Consider the following 22448-nt stretch of genomic DNA (forward strand, 5'->3'; position numbering starts at 1 on the left):
CATACCAAAATTCATGAGATGCAGCAAAAGCAGTTCTAAGAAGGAAGTTCATAGCAATAAATGTCTATCTCAAGAAACAAGAAAAGTCTCAGACAACCAATTTTATATCTCAAGGAACTAGAAAAAGAACAAATGAAGCCTGGAAAGAAACAACAAAGATTAAAGTAGAAATAAATGAAATAGAGACTAAAAAGATAATAAAAAAGCCAGTGAAACTAAGAGCTGGTTCTCTGAAAAGATACAATTAATAAACCATTAGCTAGATTCACAAAAAAAAAAAAAGAAAAGAAAAAAGTAAAAATGAGGGCTCAAATAAAATCAGAAATGAAATAAAAGTTACAACTGATATCACAGAGAAATATATATATTTTATTTTAAGTAATTTCAAGTATTTTAAGTAATCTCTACACCCAGTGTGGGGCTCAAACTCATGATCCCAAGATCAAGAGTCACATGCTCTTCCACCTGAGCCACCAGGTGTCCCAACATCACAGAAATATAAAGGATCATCAATACTATGAATAATTATTTGTTAATAAATTGGGAAAATGGATAAATTCTTAGAAACATATACCACCACTAAATCATGAAGAAATAGAAAATCTGAATAGACTGATTGCTAATAAGGAGATCAAATCCAGGTCCAAGACTGAATCATGAAGAAATAGAAAATCTGAATAGACTGATTGCTAATAAGGAGATCAAGACCAGGCTTCCCTGGTGAATTCTACCAAACTTTCAAAGAAGAATTAATATCAGTCCTTCTCATTCTCTTCCAAAAAATAGAAGAGGAAAGAACTCTTCCAAATTCATTGTAAGAGGCCCAGCGTTACTGTGATAGTAAAACCAGGCAAGGAAGCCTGGATACAGGATGTCTTTCTGGAAAAGAAAATTATAGGCCAATATCCCCAATGAACATAGATGCAAAAATCATCAACAGAATATTACCACATTGAATTCGGCAATAATTGAACTATTAGGATCATACACCATGATCAAGTGGGATTTATTCCAGGGATGCAAGGATGGTTCAATACCCACCAATCAATCAATGTGAAATACCACATTAACAAAATGAAGGATAATAATCATATGATCATCTCAATAGAGGCAGAAAAAACATTTGACAAAATTCCACATCCATTTATGATAAAAACCCACAACAAAGTGGGTATAGAGGGAACGTGTGGCAACATAATAAAGACTAAAGTAGTGGTAAAAAGCTGAAAACGTGAAGATCTGGAGTAAAACAAGGATGCCCACTCTTGCCACTTTTGTTCAACATAGTATTGGGAGTTCTAGTCAGATAAATTGGCAAGAAAAAGAAATAAAAGGCGTTCAGATTGGAAAGGAAGAAGTAAAACTGTCACTGTTTGTTAAGGACATGGTATATTATATATAGAAAATCAAAATTTCATCAAAAACTGTTGGAACTAATAAATGAATTAGTAAAGTTGTAGACATAGAGTCAGTATGAAAAATTCTATTGTGTTTCTATATACTAATGAACTATCAGAAAGAGAAATTAAGAAAACAGTCCTACTTGCAGTTGCATAAAAAATAATAAAAGTACCTAGGAATAAATTTAATTAAGGAAGTGAAAGACCTATACATTGTAAACTATAAGACAATGAAAGAAATTGAAGAACACAAATAAGTGGAAAGATATTCTATGCTCATGAATTGGAAGAGTTAATATTGCTAAAATGTCCATAGTACTCATAGCAGTCTGCAAACTTAATGCAATCTTCATAAAAATTCCAAAGGCAGTTTTCACAGAAATAGAACAAACAATCCTAGAATTTGTATGGAACCATAAAAGACCCTGAATAGCCAAAGCAAACCTGAGAAAGAAGAACAAGGCTGGATGCATCACGCTTCATGATTTCAAACTGTATTACAATGCTATAGTAATTAAAATAGTATGATATTGACACAAAACCAGACACATAGATCAGTGGAACAGAATAGAAAACCCAGAAATAAACTCATGTGTGGTTAATAGTTTATCATAAAGGAGCCAAGAATATGCAATGAGGAAAGGACAGTCTCTTCAATCAGTTGTGTTGGGAAAACTGGGCAGCCACATGCAAAAGAAAGAAACTGGACTACTATCTTATACTATATACAAAAGTTGACTCAAAATGGATTAAAGACTTGAATATAAGACCTGAGCTATAGAACTCCTAGAAGAAAATACAGGTGATAAACTGCCTAACATTGGTCTTGGAAATTATTTTTTGAGTCTGGCCCCAAAAGCAAAATCATCAAAAGCAACAATAAAATACACAAAACCAAAAAGAAAAAGAAAAACACCATAAACAATAAATGTGTTGTACTACAGCAAACTAAAAAGCTTCTTCACAGCAAAGGAAACCATCAACAAAATGAAAAGGCAATCTACTGAATGGGAAAAAAAAATATTTGCAAACCATGCTTCTGATAAGGGGGTTATATTCAAAATCTATATAAACTCATATACCTCAATAACAACAACAATAACAACAAAATAACGTGATTAAAAAAATGGGCAGAATGTCTGAATAGACATTTTCCAAAGAAGAAATACAGATGGCTGACAGACACATGAAAAGATGCTCAACATGATTAGTCATCAGGGAAAAGCAGATCAAAACCACAATGAGATCACCACACATTTGTTAGAATGGCTGTTGTCAAAAAGATAAATAACAAGTATTGGTAAGGATGTGGACAAAAGGAGAACGCTTGTGCACTCTTGGTGGGAATATAAATTGGTCCGGCCAGTGTGGAAAGCAGGATGGAGATTCCTCAAAAAATTAAAAATAGAAATACCGTATACTCCAGCAGTTCCATTTCTGGGTATTTGAAGATGAAAACACTAATTCCAAAGTTACATATGCACCCCCCATGTCCATTGTAGCATTATTTACAATACCGAGATCTGAAAATAACCTAAGTGTCCATCGATGGCTAAATGGGTAAAGAAATGCAGTACCTATATACATATATACTCAGCCATAAAAAAGAATGAATCTTGCCATTTGTGAAATAAGTCAGAGAAAGACAAATATCATATGATCACTTTTGTATGTGGAATCTAAAATATACATAAAACAAACTCATAGATACAGAGAACAGATTGGTGGTTGCCAGAGGTCAGAGATTGGGGGAGGGAAGGAAAAATGGGTGAACATTTTTTGCTTTTTAAAAAAATTTTAAATAAATTGAATAATAAAAAATTTTAAATATGCAAAATTGGAGTGTAGGATATATATTGACATCTTTTGAAGCATCCATAAGAACAACATTACTGGTAGCTCCTGGGAGAAAGTCAGCTAGAGGTCTGGGAGAAAGATCTGGGAAGGAATATCACTTCCTACTTTATCACCTAGTCCAAAAAATTAAATTACTAATTTGAGTGTCTGAGGAAGGAAAAAATCAGTCATCTGTATACATAAACATATTTTTAAAATCTCTAACTTGGCCCAATGAATGCTAGAGCTAGAATGTTTCTTACATTTTCTGGGACATACTTTCCAAAAAATAGGACATTTCTGTTACATAAAGATGAAAGTTTATGACAGTTTACACAAATTAAATAATAAAACTCCTTGTTTTTTTTTTTTTTGGAGTCTTACAGTAATTCCATAGAAGAAGGTATCCATAGTTGTAGAAATCAAATCATCTACATTTAATTTTACGTTCCCCAAGAATCAAAAATACAGATTCAATTTTCTAGTAATCTCTTACATGGCAAGTTCAAGTTGTTGAACAATGGGGGAGGATTCTGAGCTGCCAAAATAGATGCCATAAAACTTTGCAGACAGAGTGGGGATGGACTGCTGCTCAGATTAAATGTACTCATTTTGTGCAAGATGGATACAATGGAAAATACCTTCTTCGAAAAAATGTATTTATAATCTGTTCATGGCAATGTGGAGTAGAAGAAGCAAATGTTTATGTTTGAAGATGAGGAATGAAAGTTATGACTTTTTTCTTGTTTCCATTTCAGCCACTCAACACTTTATCAGGTGTGCTTTTAATTTTGCAACCCAGATGCATTTATTTTTATTCCTTTAGGTTAGACAGACTTCATAATGATTTTTCTTTTTCCATTATGGAGGAGTAAGGCCATTTTGGTTCAGACACTTCATCCTTACAACTTTCTCTCAGAGCGTGGCTTGCTTGGAGACAAGTCCATCTCAAGTTGGCCTCTGCCCAAGGGCAACTCTTCTTTTCATTTGTAGTTGAATTAGCAGGAATATGTTATCTCAGCCTCTGCTGTTTTGTACTCGTTGTTAACTTTACTATTGATGACCTTTGCTTATGAGTCTGGGAAATATATTTAGTGCTTATGTAAAATATGGAATAAACAGCAATAAATCAAATTTGTTTGAACAAACTACATAACCTTGGGACCAGATTTTTGGCAGGCAATTTAGAGTCTCTGCTAAAGCATTTGGCTTGCAGATGGGTTACCCCAGCCCACTCAACGGAGGTTCTCATTATCGGTGCATCTTTCTACTTTGGAGGTTGCTGTAACCTTTGAACCCTTGGAATTCTACAGATTAAAATCTGTTCTTTCTGTTAGGGGGCAACGCCTTTTCCTTTTGACATTAATATTATAACCGAGGTATAAATTTCATATTTTGAATGTATCAAGTGTTCCCTGCAAGTCATAAATCCTGGAAAATGGACCTATCCTCTTTGTATTAATGTTTATAAAGATAGGAAACACTGCTTTTCCAAGACAGTCCATTCATCCTGGATGCTTTTAATCATATTTTGTATTTGCTATGGTCTGAATGTTTGTGTCCCCCCCACCCCATATTCATATGTCAAAAACTTAACTCCCAAAGGTGATGGTATTAGAGGGTGGGGTCTTTGGGAGGTGCTTAAGTCACGAGGGTAGAGACCTCATGAATATGGTTAGTACTCTTATAAAAGAGGCTCCAAAGAGACCTTGACCCATTTCACCATGTGAAGACACAGGGAGAAGGTGCTGGCTTGTAAACCAGAAAGAGGGCCGTCACCATGCTGGTGGGGTAATCTTGGACTTTTAGCCTCTAGTACTGTGAGGAATGAATTTCTGTTGTTTTTAGGCTACAGGGTCTATGGTGTTTTGTTAGAGCAGCCTGAATGGACTAAGACAATATTGACACAAGATCTGCCTTCTCTCCATTAATTCTTCCCCAGCCAGTTATCTTCTTTAAAATAAGATAGAGGAAATCTATTTTTTTCTTCTCAAATGTGATGAGGTTGGGAGGTGTTGAGTCTTTTTTTCAAGTAGAAAAATTCTCAATCCCTCAACTATTCAATATATGAAATAATTGCCAGACCTCTAACCATGCTGGTCAAACTCCATGTTTGTCAAAATTTTCCTCAGTGTAGCATGTCAGACATCTCATAATTTTCCATGCATGGGCTGCACTGATTACACAGGGATCATCACCTCTCTTGTCAAGATAGCTTTTTTGTTTGTTTGTTTTAGTCAGCTGTCTCACTTAGAGACACTTAGGGCACTTTTTATTCTTTCATTTTTTTGTCATGTCTTACCCAGATCGAAGCCCCCCTTACTGTGATCATTCTCGGTGTTTAAACTTTAGTTTCCCCTTCTAAACTCCAGAAACAATTTGTTGGAACTCAGTGTATAGTTTTTGGCTGCAATCAAGTCCTTGCATTTTTATCTCCATGTTTCTGGAAGGGGATGGGGATGGATGTAGAGGAGTGGGTCTCCTTTAATTTTCTTCTTGTCTATCACCTTTAGGTTGAGTTCTTAAAATTTAGCTCATGGATATTTATTGTGAAGGATGGTGGGGTATTACCAAAGAGAGTTATTGCATTGGAGTTCTGAACAAAGTTTGTTCTTTTTTTTTTTAACACAGTTTGAATAGATTATATTGTTCATATTAATGTTTTTCTAAAGTATGTGAATACTTCTGTAATTAGGTGAATATACATTTATTTAAATATAAATTTATTTAAATTTATTAAAGATGTATTTATGTCAAGGTTTTTCATAAATTTCTCAGTGGTTGCTATGATTAATATGGTTATAGAGGGGCCCATGATTTTTGATATTAAAAATTTCACCTCATTCTAAAATTCCAGTGTTATCCTAATAGTTATTCAAGTTTTACTGACTACAGATACACTAAATTTGATGTTTTTTGCAATATAATTATCTGTTTGGATGCTATTCTTAAATGCCTTTAAGCTTTCGTAGCCCTGTGAAATCAACTACCTGCTAGGAATTCTTGGGCATAATATTAAATAACTCTTTTGACTGTGTCTTGAAATTTGTCTTTCATTCACTACTAGGTTACCTAATAAACTAAACATGGGTATATACCATCAGGAAACATGGGCCCCCAAAAAGAAAATTAGAAAACCTTTTTTAAAAAGGTGATACTAATTTTAGTGTATGTACAATTTTTTATTTGAAAAAAAGTTTAAAATGCATATTATGGTTTGAAATACTTATGAGGGAGAGAGGTGGTCTCTGTCCACTTTGACCTTTTAGGTGCCTAAGGCCTCTGTCGGTCTTAATCTGGTCCTGCTTCACTTGATATCTGGTGTTGGTTGAACTTCTGGTTCTAGAAGTGTTTATCCTTAACTTAATGCCCTCCCACCATTTGGCTCCTGGACCATTTGTCATTCAGTCTTTTATACATAACTGGCAACATTCACTTTCTCTAATCCCACTGCATATACTGCTACAGGGATCAAATTGTCCTGATTTGCTCAGGATTTTCCAAGTTGGTTTTTTTTTTTAATTGTGTGGGTTTTTTTTTTTTTTTAGATTTTATTTATTTGGCAGAGAGAGAGAGAGTACAAGCAGGGGGAGCAGCAGGCAGAGGGAGAAGCAGGCTCCCTGCCGAGCAGAGAGCCAGACATGGGGCTCGATTCCCAGGACCCTGGGTTTATGACTTGAGCCAAAGGCAGATGCTTACCCGACTGAGCCACCCAGGCGCCCCAGGACTTTCCAGGTTTTAAAACTGAAATCCCTGTGCTCTGGGAACCTCCTTAGTCCTAGGCAGACGGGTGATTGGTCACCCTATATACTACCTTCCCCCTACTACCTCATGGCACATCTCCTGATTTGCTGTATATCTGTGCATTGTCCAGAGTGGGCTATGGAAGCTCAGGCATCCATTTGAATGCTAATGTGTGAAGCTGTTCCCTATGTAGCATTAGTGGTTGAAAGTTTACTTTTTTTTTTTAAGTGTTCCCTTTTCTCCCCTCTTTCCTACAAAAATCCTAAGGAATCCTTTGATGTCTCTTTGCCATATCCTTTTTAGGTTTTTTCTTTGTTGAAATTTTTGGCATTAATTGTTCTTGAGGAAACTTTGTTTTGAATTTTTTTTCAACAATTCCACAAAACACAATTTGTTTTCTTGCTACCTACACGCTGTGGGTTTAGTTTAATTGTCATAGTGTTTGGGTGACTCAGGACTTAAGAAAGCAACAAAATTGTTCAATAGGACCTGGAAAACCATGTTTTTAGTAATTGAGAATCTTGAGTTCCAGTCCTAGATTGGTTACCACTGAGTTGCAGGATCCCGGACAAATGTTGTTTTTTCTTTAGGTTTTGGTTTCCTCCTCTCTAAAAGAAGTAGACTTTGCTACATTATGCATCAGGTCACAATTTACATTAACATAAAATGACTCTTGGGGCGCCTGGTGGCTCAGTGGGTTAAGCGTCTTCCTTCTGCTCAGGTCATGATCCCAGGGTTCTGGGATCAAGCCCCTCATCTGGCTCCCTGCTCAGTCAGTGAGGAGCCTGCTTCTCCCTCTCCCTCTGCCCATCCATGCCCCCTCTCCCCCACTTGTGTTCTCTCTCTCTATGTCAAATAAATCTTTTAAAGAAATATAAAATAAAATAAAAGAATATAAAATAACTCTCAGCAGAGGAACAGAGTGTGATTGCCTTATGTACCAAATACTTCTCTAATGTCTGTTTGGAGTCTTTTCTATATCTCTCTAGCATAACCTTTGAGCCCTGAACCTAATACCTAGCCCTTTATCAGACACATAAACTAATTAGGCCCATAATGTCTTTTTCAGATGAAGACTTGCTGCTTGTAACTAGAAGCATGTTGGGTCTGGCATCCTCAAGACCATCCATTCCCAGATTCAACCATTCATTAGGAGGGCTAAGAGGATTTAGCATATAAGTCATACTTATTGTTGTGATTTATTATAGTGAAAGGATATTAAGCAAAATCAGCAAAGGAAAAAGACACATGAGCCAATCAGGGAAATCAGATGCAGCTTCCCAAGTCCTTTCCCAGTGGAGTCACACAGGATTTGCTTAATTCCCCTAGCAACTAACTGTGACAACACGTGTGAAATGTTATTTATTAGGAAAACTCATTAGAGACTCAGTGCCCAAGGTTTTTAGTGGGGGCTGGTCATATAGGCAAGCTCTGTATCAAAATTCCAAGCTCCTAGAAGGAAAGCAGCTGTTCAGCATAAGTACATTGTTTCTACATTTTAGGCCCAGTGAGCCATTCTTATTGGGAATGGTGGGAGCCCTCCCCAAATCCAATTTTCCAGATGGCAGCCAAGGACCAACCTTGCACGCAGGTCTTTCTAAGGATAGAAGTTTCAGCTTGCTACGTTCTCTCTTTTCTACACATGTAGTGAAACTCAAAGTTTGCGTCTAGTCTCTTAACTTCTCACTAGCAAGTAAGTCCACGTGAAATGTTGGAAAGAAATGGACTGAGAAATAACTGAAGTTCTATTCCTGGCTTTGCTAGTAACATGTTTGGGTGACTTTCATAAAATTGTTTAACTTATTTAAACCTTACTTTCTTCATCTGTGAATAGGAGATAATAAAGCTAATGACATAGAGATTTTGTTGAGAACAAATTATTTTATATACACATTCACATGAAGCATAGCATTACTTATCCTTGAATCTACTCATTCACAAATGTTTATTAAGAACCTACTATATGCTAGACATTGATATACCTTAGAGGTATATTATTGAGAAAAAGACATCCTGTAAGACATTTATAGTTTAGCTGCGGGGGAGAGACTTTAATCTCAAATAATAATTGTGAATATTAATATACAATTTGTGGTAAGTGCCCTGAAAGAGAGGTAGTCAGGGACAGTCTCCCTAAGGAAATGGCCTATTGTAAGAATCTGAAATTTCTACTGTAGTAGGAAGGGAGAAGTGAAGGGGGGGAAATCAGAGGGGGAGACGAACCATGAAAGACTATGGACTCTGAGAAACAAACTGAGGGTTCTAGAGGGGAGGGGGGTGGGGGGATGGGTTAGCCTGGTGATGGGTATTAAATAGGGCACGTACTGAATGGAGCGCTGGGTGTTATATGCAAACAATGAATCATGGAACACTACATCAAAAACTAATGATGTAATGTATGGTGATTGACATAATAAAATTAAATTAAAAAGAAAAAGAATCTGAAATTTCAATAGGCAGTGACTTCATCAAGAGGTCAGGAGGGGAATTAGATAATGATGTTGTATAGGCTCTTCTCTTTGGGTGGGACGGAGCAGGTGTTGTTGGAGAGTCAAAAAAGCCAGGGCAGTTGGAGCAGAGAGAAGAAAGGAGGGAGTGATAATGAGTGACAGTGGAGAGGGCCACTGTCAAGGACCACATTTAGGTGATAGAGTTTGGGCACCATCCTAAGAGCAATGGAAAGCCATTTAAGGGTGTTTAGCAGTGGAACAACATCACTCTGGCTGCTTTGTAGAATTGGAGTGGGTTTCAGAAGCCTGGGCTAGTCATGACCATAACTGGAGTTAGTGTTATAGCTTGCTTGGAGCTGGAGAGAAATGTAAACATTTGAGAAGGCATATCTGCATTTTCTTGCTAAATTATTTGATTAAATAGCTTCAACCTGAACTGATTTTACATAGGTTGGTTTTGTGTGTGTGTGTTTCAGTCTAGCATCATAAAATCTTGAGAGTTGGAAGAGATGTCAGATTCTTGAGTATGTAACTCTGGTAGAGAAAGAGATGGAGTTATAACCTGCTGAGATTTGCACAACAATAGCCTACCTTATCCATGCATTTGTTGAGTAGAAATAAGAAGATACTATCTATGTAGATATATGTAGACTTTACAGTGTGTCAGCCACTTTCCATATATTAACTAATTTAATTCTCACAACAAACGTATCAGGCAGGTGCTATTATTGCACATATTACAGTTGAGACATAAATGGAGACACATATAGCTGACTAATTTCTAACAAATAAATGGTAGAGCTGGGATTTGAACCCACGTATTTGTCTTCAGCTTCATATGGCCAACACCAGTGGCAAACTATGACTCTTAGGCCAAATCTGACCCACTGTTTTTGTAAAGACAGCCAGAAAATTAATAATTAAAAAAAATTTTAAGTGTTTAAAAAATATAAAGAATCATGACAGATTATATGTGGTCCATAAAGCCTAAAATATTTGCTTTTTGGCCTTGTACAGTGAAAGTTTGCTAGCCCCTGTGCTACGCTAACCATTACTAAGAAGATATGATATGTTCCTTCAGTAGAAAGTTGAGAGTCACTGATCTTTATAGATAAAGGACATATCTGGTCATAAAATGAGTTAGTTGCAGAGTGAGAATAGCATACATATAGTTCCTGTTTTAGAATTATTTTTCTTGACATCTGCAAATTTAAAATTGAGGACTGGTTTGACTTTGTGTGGAGAAAGTTTCTTGGAAAGATAAATTTATCCTTCCCATAGTAGGATCAAAGGCAGCTGGGCTATTGCTGAGTTACTTAATGTGATGACTGTCATTAAGACAATGAATTTCAGATGAATTTTATGTGTTGCTTTAGCATTTGGAAATGATATATTACACAAAACTTTCTATTTTGAACCCATGGTTTGCTTTTGAAAGGAAAAATTAGGTCAGCACTAAATGTTGATAATTCTGCTCTTATAGCAACACCTATTTGGAGAAAGAAGAATGCCTCTTTAACAATGCATTTCTCCTGTCCCCCAGAACTGCATTAATAAGAGAGAATATAGCATATTTTTGGCCTTTCTAGATAAATTGACTTCTTTTTGAGAAATTCTGATATTCATCTGAATTTTATAGAGAGGTATATGTTTAGCCGCTTAAGTATTTATTAAATCTTACTATAATGATAGGCATTTGGGGAGATTGTAAAGATGATTACAGAAGTTTTTGTTTGTTTTTTGCCATGGTGTGAATTTTCATTGATAAATGGTGGTTCTAATCTACCACACTTTATAGATGCGTTACATGTTTCTTGCTCATGCAAACTGTATTAATCTATTTTATAATAGGGAGAGACAGTGGCAGTAGAGGTTACATTTGGTCACAGTTAAGCTTCCATTTGCTTTTTGACACCATTATAGATACGTTTTGGTAATGGTTGATGCGTGCCTCTTATTCAAGCCCATTTCCTTCCTCTATCATCTCACATTATCATTTTGGTTGTGGTGGGTGGATTGAGTGAAGTACTAATAGTAGTTGTTTAAATTACATTTTTTATTAGAATATTTCTGGTATTTCATCCTTTTTACTTATTTAGACATTAAAAGTTTTATATTGAATATTTTTCTGTATTTTTTCTGATTGGAAGATTAGGGATTGTGCATAAAGTTGAACTCTTTTAATTGTAGGAATTTCCAAACATATAGAAAAGGAATCCAGTTTTGACAGTCATCACATATGGTCAGTCTTGTTCAATCTTTTATCTTCCTCCTTCATCGCCTCCTCTCAACCTCAGACAATTTTAAAACAAACTGTAAATACTGTATATTATTTCATTGGATAAATACTTAAATATGTGTCTCTAAATTATAAGGACTCTAAAAAAATCAATGCCATTAGCACAATAAAAAATTAAGTTTCCTATATCAACAAATATCCAATTAGTGTTCAAATTTCCCTAATTTTCTCAAAAATACCTTTCCACAGTTAGTTTTTCAAATCAGGATCCGACTAAACTCCATGGTTTACATTTGGTTGAATTATCTCTTAATTCTGTTAATATACTACATTAGTTTCCCTTCCATTCTTTTTCCCTTTTGCCACTGATTCATTAGGTCAATTGTGAAATCAAGTATGTATCGTATTTAGGTTAAGGTTTTGACAAGGATACTTCATAAATGGTGACCAAGTTAGACTCTTGAATTGATTGGTGAAACTTATAAGTAGTACATGTCAACACTTTCTTCTTTTATTGCCCCCAATTGAGTAAGATTTATTTCTCATCATAGTAATGATACTGAATAGCAGGTAAGAGGAAACAGATACTTATACATGATGCTATTAAACATACCTTTCTTTAACAAAATTACTAATTCACTATTTTGTTTTGTTTTTGTAATTAGCAACAATAGTAAAACAACAGGAGTCCTTATTTGACATAAGACTGCCAGACATAGACTATACATTTTTAATTTTGCCTTCTGAGTCATTGGATTAGGTAACATTTCTGTCTACTCGGTGGTTTGGCCAACATTACTTTTCCTATTAAGGATGTTAAAGTCCTTGCTGTTAATTTTATACTGAAAATAGTGTCAAAATCCATCTAATCACAATATAAGGTTGTAGATAATTTTTATGATTTATGTATAAAATATTTATAAAAATCTGGTATTCTCTTTCAAAATTTACTGTGAATGGTAATATGTCACATTTTCTCAATCATTTAAGCCTTGTTTAAACTTTACAAATGAAATTTAAAAAAAAATAATTGAAAAAGTACTCTTAAAATATATTGATTTGGTGCCTGACAACTTTATGAAAATAACTTATTTTTCTTTGACTATTTATTTCTCATAATGGTGAAAATTATGTGAAATATACCTTTTTCCAGAAAAAAAAAATGTTGATATTTATCTCTATGGAAATGTTTTCCTTTTTTTGGTTGACTAATGAATGTTTGAATCTGTTATTTCTTCATGTGTATTGCATCTATATATGTTATTGTTTTATTTATTTTAAAAATTTCATAGAAAATTACTTTGATTTATATTAAATTATTTCTAATTAAATTCTATAATGCATTAATGCTATTTCTAATAATTGCCTATTGCTTAGCAGACATTTATGAATTTGTGGATTTTTTGTTATTGGTAAAGGGCAAGTGAGGATCAAACAATACAGCTCAGTGCCTAGAATGTTGAAAAGATGTTAACTTCTGCTTTCTTAGTCCATGGGTCCTTCTTTGTCCTATGGTTGAAAGAAATGTCCCAGCACTTTTGATATCTGCTAATGTACTTGTTTCCTCTAGGCATTTTCCAACATGCCTTTTTCTGACATGGTTTCCTCTTAATAGCTTTTATGGATATTTAAAAATGATTCCTTAAATCTACCTCTTCCTATTGAGAAGTGGTTTTATGTTGGCTAGAAAATAATCATCCATTATAAAATGGCAACTAAAGCTGTGTATTTACTAGAGCAGTGCTGATTTTGGTTCCTTTATTTGTTAAAAAAATGATGCATTGACGGTGATGTAAATGTTGCTGTGGATTTTAAGACTTCATTACAAAAATTAATAGGAGGTAGGCGGGTGGGTTTAGTGAGGAGTGGAAAGTGGGAACATTTAACCTCTTGGTAAACCATCTTATGCTAGTCCCTCTGTCTTTGCAGATAAATTATTAGTCATAACTGTAGCAACAAAAGAAAGTGATGGATTCCATCGATTTATGCAGTCTGCCAAATACTTCAATTATACTGTGAAGGTACAGTATATCTTTTAATTCATGGAGGTGTTAGAATATGTGACTAAAGTACATTTTTTTCATAACAATAACAACAATACCACCACCACAATTTGCAACCCACACAAGGGAGTTGAAATTTGGTTACATAGTTACTGAGTTTGTATATATAGTTGATTGTTTTTTTTTTTTTTTTTAAAGATTTTATTTATTTATTTGAGAGAGAGAGAGAGAGCACGTGAGAGGGGGGAGGGTCAGAGGGAGAAGCAGACTCCCCGCTGAGCAGGGAGCCCGACGCGGGACTCGATCCCGGGACTCCAGGATCATGACCCGAGCCGAAGGCAGTCGCCCAACCAACTGAGCCGCCCAGGCGCCCTATAGTTGATTGTTTTAAGGGTACATTTTGACCTTATTAATACTCTGCCACGTAGACAATAATTTCTTCATATTTGCTAATGCTTTGTATAAACACGTTCCATAAAACAACAGAAAAATATGTTTATATATATGTTTCTTTTGAGGGGTCATATACAAGCACAGCATAACAGATTTGATAGTAATGTTTTTCACTTACTTTGAAGAATTTTTTTCTGTAATGGGTTTGTCTCTCGTAGTCTGTTTCTTCACTTACAGAGAACTGGAAACATGGCAGTGAGGGGAATACCTTTTCTGTCCCATTATTGAGAGTTGCTCTTCCTGTTATTTGTTTTAGAGAAATTTGGGAACATTATAAAAGTATAAAAAGGTTTTTTAAAAGACTGACCTCCAGGGGAATATCTCATCGATAAATGATCAGAGGAAACCTGGGAACTTTGGTAGAATTAGTAAACTGAGTGTGAAAGGCCTGCCTTTTTTATTTACTTATTTTTTTTTTTATAGAAATGAGGATCTGTCAGCCAAGTCTTTTATACAAATAAGAGGTGTATGGGGAGGTATCCCAAGTAGGAAAACAAACAAACCAACAAACAAACTGAACATTTACAAAAAAAAAACTACCCCCCCAAAAAAAACCCAAACCAACCAAACAAAAAACGACTTAAAAAAAAAAAAAGAGGGGGAGATTGTTTTCCTTAGGGAAAAACTGAGCTGTTCTAGTATGTAATGTAGAAAGAAGGCAGTATTCACTTACATAACCCCTCGGAGACTAGGTACAGATGTTAATATAGAACAGCTATTAAGGAGGCTAAACTGTGCTGGAAAAGAGATCTAGTGTTAACAACCAGATGTTTAATGCAGGATAAATGAGAAATATGTTAGAAGTTTGTTAGGATAGAGGAAAAATATACTAGTATGTACTGATAGGAGGCATGTAGAGAAATCAGGGTAAAATGATGCTGAATAATGCTGAAATCTAATAAGGGGGGATCTTTAGAGTTTGGGGAGAGTGTGGGATGTTCCTTATATGTGAAGCTGTTTGGAATTTTATATATTGTATGCTGTTGAAACCATATATGTTAGATATTACTTTGTTTCTAGGTAAAGAAAACTTGCCCCAGGGTATATAGCTATGAAATGTCAAATCTTGGACCCAGCCCATTTGAATGACTCTAGCTGTCTTCCCAATTATGAAATGCAATAGTTCTTAAAGTGTGGACCCCAGACCACCAGCATCAGCATCATCTGGAGAATTGTTAGAAAGGAGATTCTCAAGCCTGACATCAGACCTGCTAAATCACAAACTCTGGCAGTAGGACCCTGCCAGACACAGTAGGACCCGATTTTTTTAAAACATTTATTTGAGAGAGAGCACGAATGGGAGAATCTCAAGCACACCCTTCACTGAGCACAGGGCCTGTTGTGGGGCTCAATCCCATGACCCTGAGATCATGCCTGGAGCTGAAACCAAGAGTCAGGCACCTAACAGATTGTGCCACCCAGGCGCCCCAATGCAGTCTGTGTTTTAACAGACCCTCTACATGATTCTGATGCATACTAAAGTTTGACACACTGATGGAGTGGAAAGAAAATAGAGAATAGAGCTTAGCATGCTGCACTGCACAGAGTAGGCTCTTGGAAGTGGCTGGGTCTGGTATTACTATGATATTGGAGAAATCCAGAAGGGTTTTGGAGTGGAAGTATTACAAATCACAGGGTCAGAGGAGGCCAGTTTTTAGGGCAAAAACTAATAATTCTACTAAATTAATAATTCTCCTAGACTAGCCCCCAAATGAATCCAGATCCACATCAGTTTTGAGTTTTCTTGGTAGCGTTTATCCCCAACCTGCAGTAGAGGTGGTGATAAAGTAATAACTAGAGATCTGAGGCTAGGATCTGGGCTTTGCCAGCCAGGTTTATATTTGGTTCAGTGTTTAGTGATGTTGGAGCTAATAGTATTTATTTTCTAATAAGCAACAAAACTAAAAGGCAACTACTGAGTGGGAGAAGATTTTTGCAAATGATATATCTGATAAAGGGTGAGTATCCAAAATATATAAAGAACTGAGTATCCAAAATATATAAAGAACTGATACAACTCAATACCTAAAAAACAAATAATCCAATACAAAAAATAGGCAGAAGACATGAACAGACATTTCCCCAAAGAAGGCATCCAGATGGCCAACAGACACATGAAAAGATGCTCAGCATCACTCATTATCAGGGAAATGCAAATCAAAACTACAATGAGGTATCACATCACACCTGTCAGAATAGCAAAAATCAAAAACACAAGGAACAGGAAGTGTTGGCAAGGATGTGGAGAAAAAGGAGGCCTCTTGTACTGTTGGAAGGAATGCAAACTGGTGCAGCCACTGTGAACAGTATGGAGGTTCCTCAGAAAATTAAGACTAGAACTACCCTACGACCCAGTAATTGCACTACTGGATTTTTACCCCCCCAAATACAAAAACACTAATTCAAGGGATACATGCCTCTCTGTGTTTATAGCAGCATTATCTACAATCACCAAACTATGGAAGCAGCCCAGTGTTACCATGCACTTGCAATGTGGGAGGCAACTGCGGAGCCTAAGGCGAACAGTGAGGAGAACAGCTACAAGTTTAGCTTTGATTAATTGTGCTTAGGCAATTTCTTGCATTGATAAATTATTATTAAACTTTTGAGAGTAATGTAAGTTTAAGATTTATAAGGTAAAGAAGGTGACATTTGACCTAATGTCCTCTGTCTTTCCTTGAACAATCCATTTGGTTCAGTAGGAAAATCACCTAAGGGCCCTGTTCAGGAGTTTCTGAGCTTTGTGTTCATCATGCAGATTTCCTGCCAGATTGAAAAGTTATGGAAAGTTTCTGTATTTTCTTTTTCATTTTATCTGAACAAATAGAAATAAGATATGAGAAATATTGTTTGTGCCCCCCATACCCCTTGATCTCCTTAGATTAGACTCTACTTTTGAAATGGTAAAATTGGGAATGGCATTTTATGGGGTGGATAACATTGAAGAATCATGACCTGACCTAATGCATCAAGTGTTTTTCTCTGTAGCATCGTGATTTTGTGATTTAGTGAAATGTTTAAAGAGTGGATACTGTGTTATACTATACAAGTTGCTGATGACTTCTAGCTTTTATGATACTGTCATAACTTGAGTTTTGCTCAGTGATAAATGTTGATTTCATTTATAGGTCCTTGGTCAAGGAGAAGAGTGGAGAGGTGGTGATGGAATTAATACTATTGGAGGGGGCCAGAAAGTGAGATTAATGAAAGAAATCATGCAACATTATGCCAATCAAGAGGATTTGGTTGTTTTGTTTACTGAATGGTAAGAGAAATAATTTATGGATTTTTAAGTTTACATTAAATTATTTTTTTAAAGTGTCAAAATTCATATTTGTGAATTATATATTAAATTACTTTATTCTGAAGGAATTACTGTTTTAAAAAGTAGATTTTACTCATAATTATAAAACCATGGTCTGACATAATTATTTAATGGATTGAATCTGATGATTTACTGTAAGCAACAATGAAAAAACATGGCATGAGCTAGCATTTTTGTGAAATTCATGTTTTAATTCTAACTTGAGATGGAAGAAAGATCATGTTGAGCTTTTCTATTGAGGAAAGTAATTCAGTGGATCCTGGTCAACCAGAAAGAAACAGATCATGGAAAGTTATAAGTGAGAAGTGAGAAAGCCTATTTTTTAAAAAGAAAAGCCTTTCTAGTGTGCGAATATCTTTTTGTATATTGTTTTACTTTCCTTCTACTTAATTTTAAGTGTCCACTGTCCTTCTTTATCTTCTTTCTGCAAGTTTTTGTAATGTCAGGTTATCATGAGTCATTAGTGGTTGCTACCTTCTCTTCCATTTTTTCTACCTTTTTGTTTTTTGTCCTTGATTGCTCATTTTAAATCTTGTGTTTTCCTCTGTAACTTAGCAAAGATTATTTATATCTCTTCCTCAATTTGAAAATCCAACACCATAAATTAATGCAGATAAAAGTAAGGGTAATGCTTTTTATGCAAGTATATAAGTAAGAAAGGCATAAATTTTGAAATGAAAATAGACATAATGAAGTCCTGGTGCCATCAACCATTAAAAGTTGAGAGCATCTGTATACTTGCTTCTTTAGAATTTCCCTAATGTCTCCCAGGAAAGAAATAAAGTTCTGCTTATAGCTAACTTGTCCTTGCAACATGAAATGTGGGATAGCTGTTGTCAGCTTGTGTACCAGGAATTTTTTTGCAGAATCTATTATTATACATTTTTTATCCTTGAAAAAGAGTGGGAAGCTCATAATAACTGTTCAGATTAAATATTGAGTATGTTTTGGTTTAAAATTACTGTGGATTTCAAACAACCATTTTGGTCAGCTTGAACTTGCCACACATATGTTTTGATTTTGACTTTGAGGCCAATTCTCCTTGTAAAAGTTACCACATATGTGCCAGTAATGGTTTTAGACACCCAAGCCTCCTTTTGTGTTTTCAGAAAAACCTCTTAACCTCTACCTTTACCCTCCTGCCCCATTCCACCTGCCCCCCCCAAATCTAAGATTTAGCCTTAGAAGAAACTGATTTAATTAGATGCCAGTTGTTTCTCTTAAGAAAAGGGACACTTTGAGATATCTTAAAACTTCTTGAGGTTGCATTTGTTTATTTAGATGATATGTTAAGATCCAGCTTGACAAAAAAGACAACAGTAAGATTTATATGAGGGGGAAGAGGGGCAGAGGGTGAGGAAAAAAGAGTCTTTTAAAAAGATTTTATTTATTTGAGAGAGCGAGTGAGAGAGCACAAGCAGGAGGAGAGGCAGAGGGAGAGGGAGAAGCAGACTCCCCGTTGAGCAGGGAGCCCGATGTGGGACTTGATCCCAGGACCCTGAGATCATGACCTGAGCTGAAGGCAGATGCTTAACCAACTGAGCCACCTAGGGGCCCTGAGATAGAGAATCTTAGGCAGGCTCCATACCCAGCACAGAACCCAGTGCAGGGCTTGATCTCACAGCCCTGAGCTTATGACCTGAGCCAAAATCAAGAGTTGGATGCTTAACCGCCTGAGCCACCCAGGTGCCCTTTAGAACATTTCTAATACCTCCAAATAATCCCTTGTGCTCCTTAATTTGGAAACAATTTTATAACATTGCTTCCATGGGAATATGTCTTCTAAACTGTCGTTTGGATGAACATTTAAAGTTAGAGACTAGATGTTTATAAATGTACTCTATAAATGTACTTTATAAATGTACTCTATAGGGTAAGTTTATCATATTTAATTTAGATACAAACAAATATTTGGCAAGAGTTTGGGTTCTTAAAATGAAAACTGAAGCTATTCATATGAGAAAGTATCACAAATTTTTTTCAAGTTATTTCATACTGTAGTGTGTGTATGTATGTGTGTGTATGTGTGAATATAATTAGATGTTTTGTAAAGCTGAAAATCTCTCCTTGATTAGAGCAACTACCAATAATTATAATGAATTTGATGACTTGTAATGGAGGAGTACGAGGAGTTCTTTTGGAATTGGCTCATAAAGATTTTGAGGACAAATATTGTAGCATGGTAGCTGCAGTTCCCTTAAGGAGAAAAATTATTCCATAATGATTTTATAATTTACCTTAATCAAGGTAACTAAACACTTTGAGTTTTATTACAAGGTACATTGCATTACTTTTAGAATTACCTTGCAAATTATGTATTTCTTTTATTTTAGTCACATTGAAGACAGATGGTCAGATCTAATTATTATTATATAGTAAACAGGTTTTTTTTCTTATTTTAGAATAATGTATAGGCCAATATGTAACAGAAAGTGTTTTATTATGAATAAATTAGATACAAATTGAATATCTCCACAAGCTTGTTCTGTACTAGATACAATAAATTATAAACCAGCAGAGTCCAGACTCCAAAATAAGCATGTGGTAGAATACTTTTTTTGGGTATCACATTAATGTCTAATAAAAACTTTGGTTATTTCTTTTATTCTTTTTCTTTTAGACTTAAGAAAATTCTTTAGAAGAAAAGTAATTAGAAATAAAGTTGGTGTAAATATTTGAGTTTGAATTTGGACTGAGCAGAAATTTCTATTTTTTTGGTGATGCTGAATATAATGCCAATAATCAGAATGCAGATGTGCTACATTTTGAAAGACTCCCAATATATGAAATATTTAAAAGACATGTTTGGTGCTGGTTATTGGCCTCACCAAAAAGTGTTATTTCCTCTGTGATAATACGTACCCAAGGATTTTGGTAGATAGAGACTCCTCAGTTCATTTAAGTATTTGTTTAAATATGATTAACTTTATGACTTTGAGGTAAGATAAAGGAATTGACTTTGCAGTTTATAAGCTCTTGCTATCTACCTGTAGCAGTAAGGAAGACTGAACTTAAAAAACTAGAATGGTAGTCAATGTTACAATACAACAGCCTATATAGAATTAAAATGAATATAAAGTAAAGCCATTATTATAATAGTTTTCTAGTTGGCTCTGGTATGGGGACATTGATTGAGGATAAGTAATCCTGGTTGAAAACACAGGGATGATCTTAGTCATACAAATCTTTTCTGTTAATATATATGTCTTACCGCTTGTATATCGCTAGCTTCCATTCACTTACCATGTTGGATTCTAATTGTCCTTATTTCTAGACAGTGAAACTTGGGGATGTACCTGATTTAAATATTGTCTGGGTAAATAGCAAGGTATTGATAAATATTAGGTAACAGAAACTTGCATTAAAAGAGTGAGAAATAGATCTTCCAAGAGGAGAAATATGGTGGGTGTTTTGAAACTGTTTTTAATTTTGTTTTAAGATTTACTTATTTATTTTGGAGAGAGGGTAGGGGAGGAACAGAGGAATAGGAACCTATACCTATCTATAGGTAGATAGCAAAAGCTTATAAACTGCAAAGTCAATTCCTTTATCTTACCTCAAGCGGAATCCCCACTGCATGTGGAGCCCAATGTGGGGCTCAATTCTACAACCTGAGCCAAAGCCAGGAGTCAGCACTTAACCGACTGAACCACCCAAGCTCCCTGTAACTGTTTTTAAAGATTGATTTTCTTCATTCACTTAGAGAAATAAAATGATTTATAAAGGTAGGAAAGCATCCAAATTTTCTAAATCTCAAAGATTGAAATCATTAGAAAAACGAATTTTGATTGTCAGAAGCCATGAAAATGATGCTTCTGATCTTCCAGATATAGGCCAATGTTTCTTTTTTTGACTACTAACTATTATTTTGCTGAGAAAGTGAGATCAGTGGACAGATTTTTCGCTTTGCATTTGGTACACATGTCTTGAGCAGACTGTGATCCAGGCATTAAACTTAACACTTCAAAAGAAGAGATAAACATAGATCCCACGCTCAAGGAATTCTTATATTATACTAATTTTGCAAATAAAACTGAACAGACCTAATTTGAAAGACATAATATGTCTTCAAAAAAGTTTGGATGTTAAAAAAAAATTCACATGTTGGCATAATCTCTTTAGAATCATTTACTTTTAGAAAATTGTCAAAGGTTCTGTTTTATTGAATCATTTTGGTAATTGTTTATAAAATATTTTTATGATTTTATTGTTCTTGTCATAAATATAATTTATATGTATTCATTTTATAGATGACCAGATCCTCTCTATTTTATTCCATGAAATAAATATTTTATACCTTTCAGAGTTCAGGTTACATACCCAGCATGCCTGCATTTTATGTTGTCTTAGATAGTTTATACAGAAGACAGAATAAAAATTTTCTGAAAGCAAAGCTTTTCAAGTATGATGGCTATAATTTTAACCAACTAGGGCAGATTTATTTGATGGACTCCTCCTTCCCTGCAGTGATGACAATTTAAATTAAGTGCAGACACAAAGAACCTATTCATTAGCAATGGACAACATTTCATTATATTAGTATGAAGGAAGGCCAAAATACATCAGAGTTTTTAGTTTCAGTATTGCTTTTTTCTTTTTTCCCTTTTTTGAAGGAAAGATTGAAATCATTAGCTGTTACTTAAATATATTGCACTGCCTTCTGGGTCATCCAGAATAGTCTGAAATATGTTTAGGAATTATGTAGGAAATGAGTGATTTTTGTTATTTTCAAATTGTTCAGATGTTCTTGTTAATATTTACTGAATATATCAGTGGGTATGTTGGAATGAGGAAGAAATAAATTGTATACAAAAGAAGCATTGGATGTATGTGTATGTATTATCTATTTATCTGTAGATTGATATATATGATACTCTTATATGGCATTACTTTGTGTATGTATGTGTACAAATATATGTGTGTGTATATAATGTATAACATATATATATATAATTTTTTCCCAAACCACATTGCCTACTCCTTAAAGTTTGTTCTTTT

The 22448-nt window shown here is 34.9% G+C and overlaps 1 protein-coding gene across 2 annotated transcripts in view; it reads left to right on the forward strand.

Moving 5' to 3' along the window:
* The window catches only part of PLOD2 (procollagen-lysine,2-oxoglutarate 5-dioxygenase 2), a 94414-nt gene that overhangs the window by 28824 nt on the left and 43142 nt on the right, over nucleotides 1-22448 (forward strand). For both annotated transcript variants that reach the window (XM_088021023.1, XM_088021024.1), the window contains exons 2-3: nucleotides 13599-13690; nucleotides 17254-17390. In XM_088021023.1, coding sequence (XP_087877149.1) covers nucleotides 13599-13690; nucleotides 17254-17390 — 229 coding nt within the window. The remainder of the gene's footprint in view (nucleotides 1-13598; nucleotides 13691-17253; nucleotides 17391-22448) is intronic.

This window comes from Eumetopias jubatus, unplaced genomic scaffold (genome assembly GCF_037043125.1).
Source record: "Eumetopias jubatus isolate StellerSeaLion01/CBP00866 unplaced genomic scaffold, mEumJub1_p1.0 scaffold_1, whole genome shotgun sequence".
NCBI classification, from domain to species: domain Eukaryota; kingdom Metazoa; phylum Chordata; class Mammalia; order Carnivora; family Otariidae; genus Eumetopias; species Eumetopias jubatus.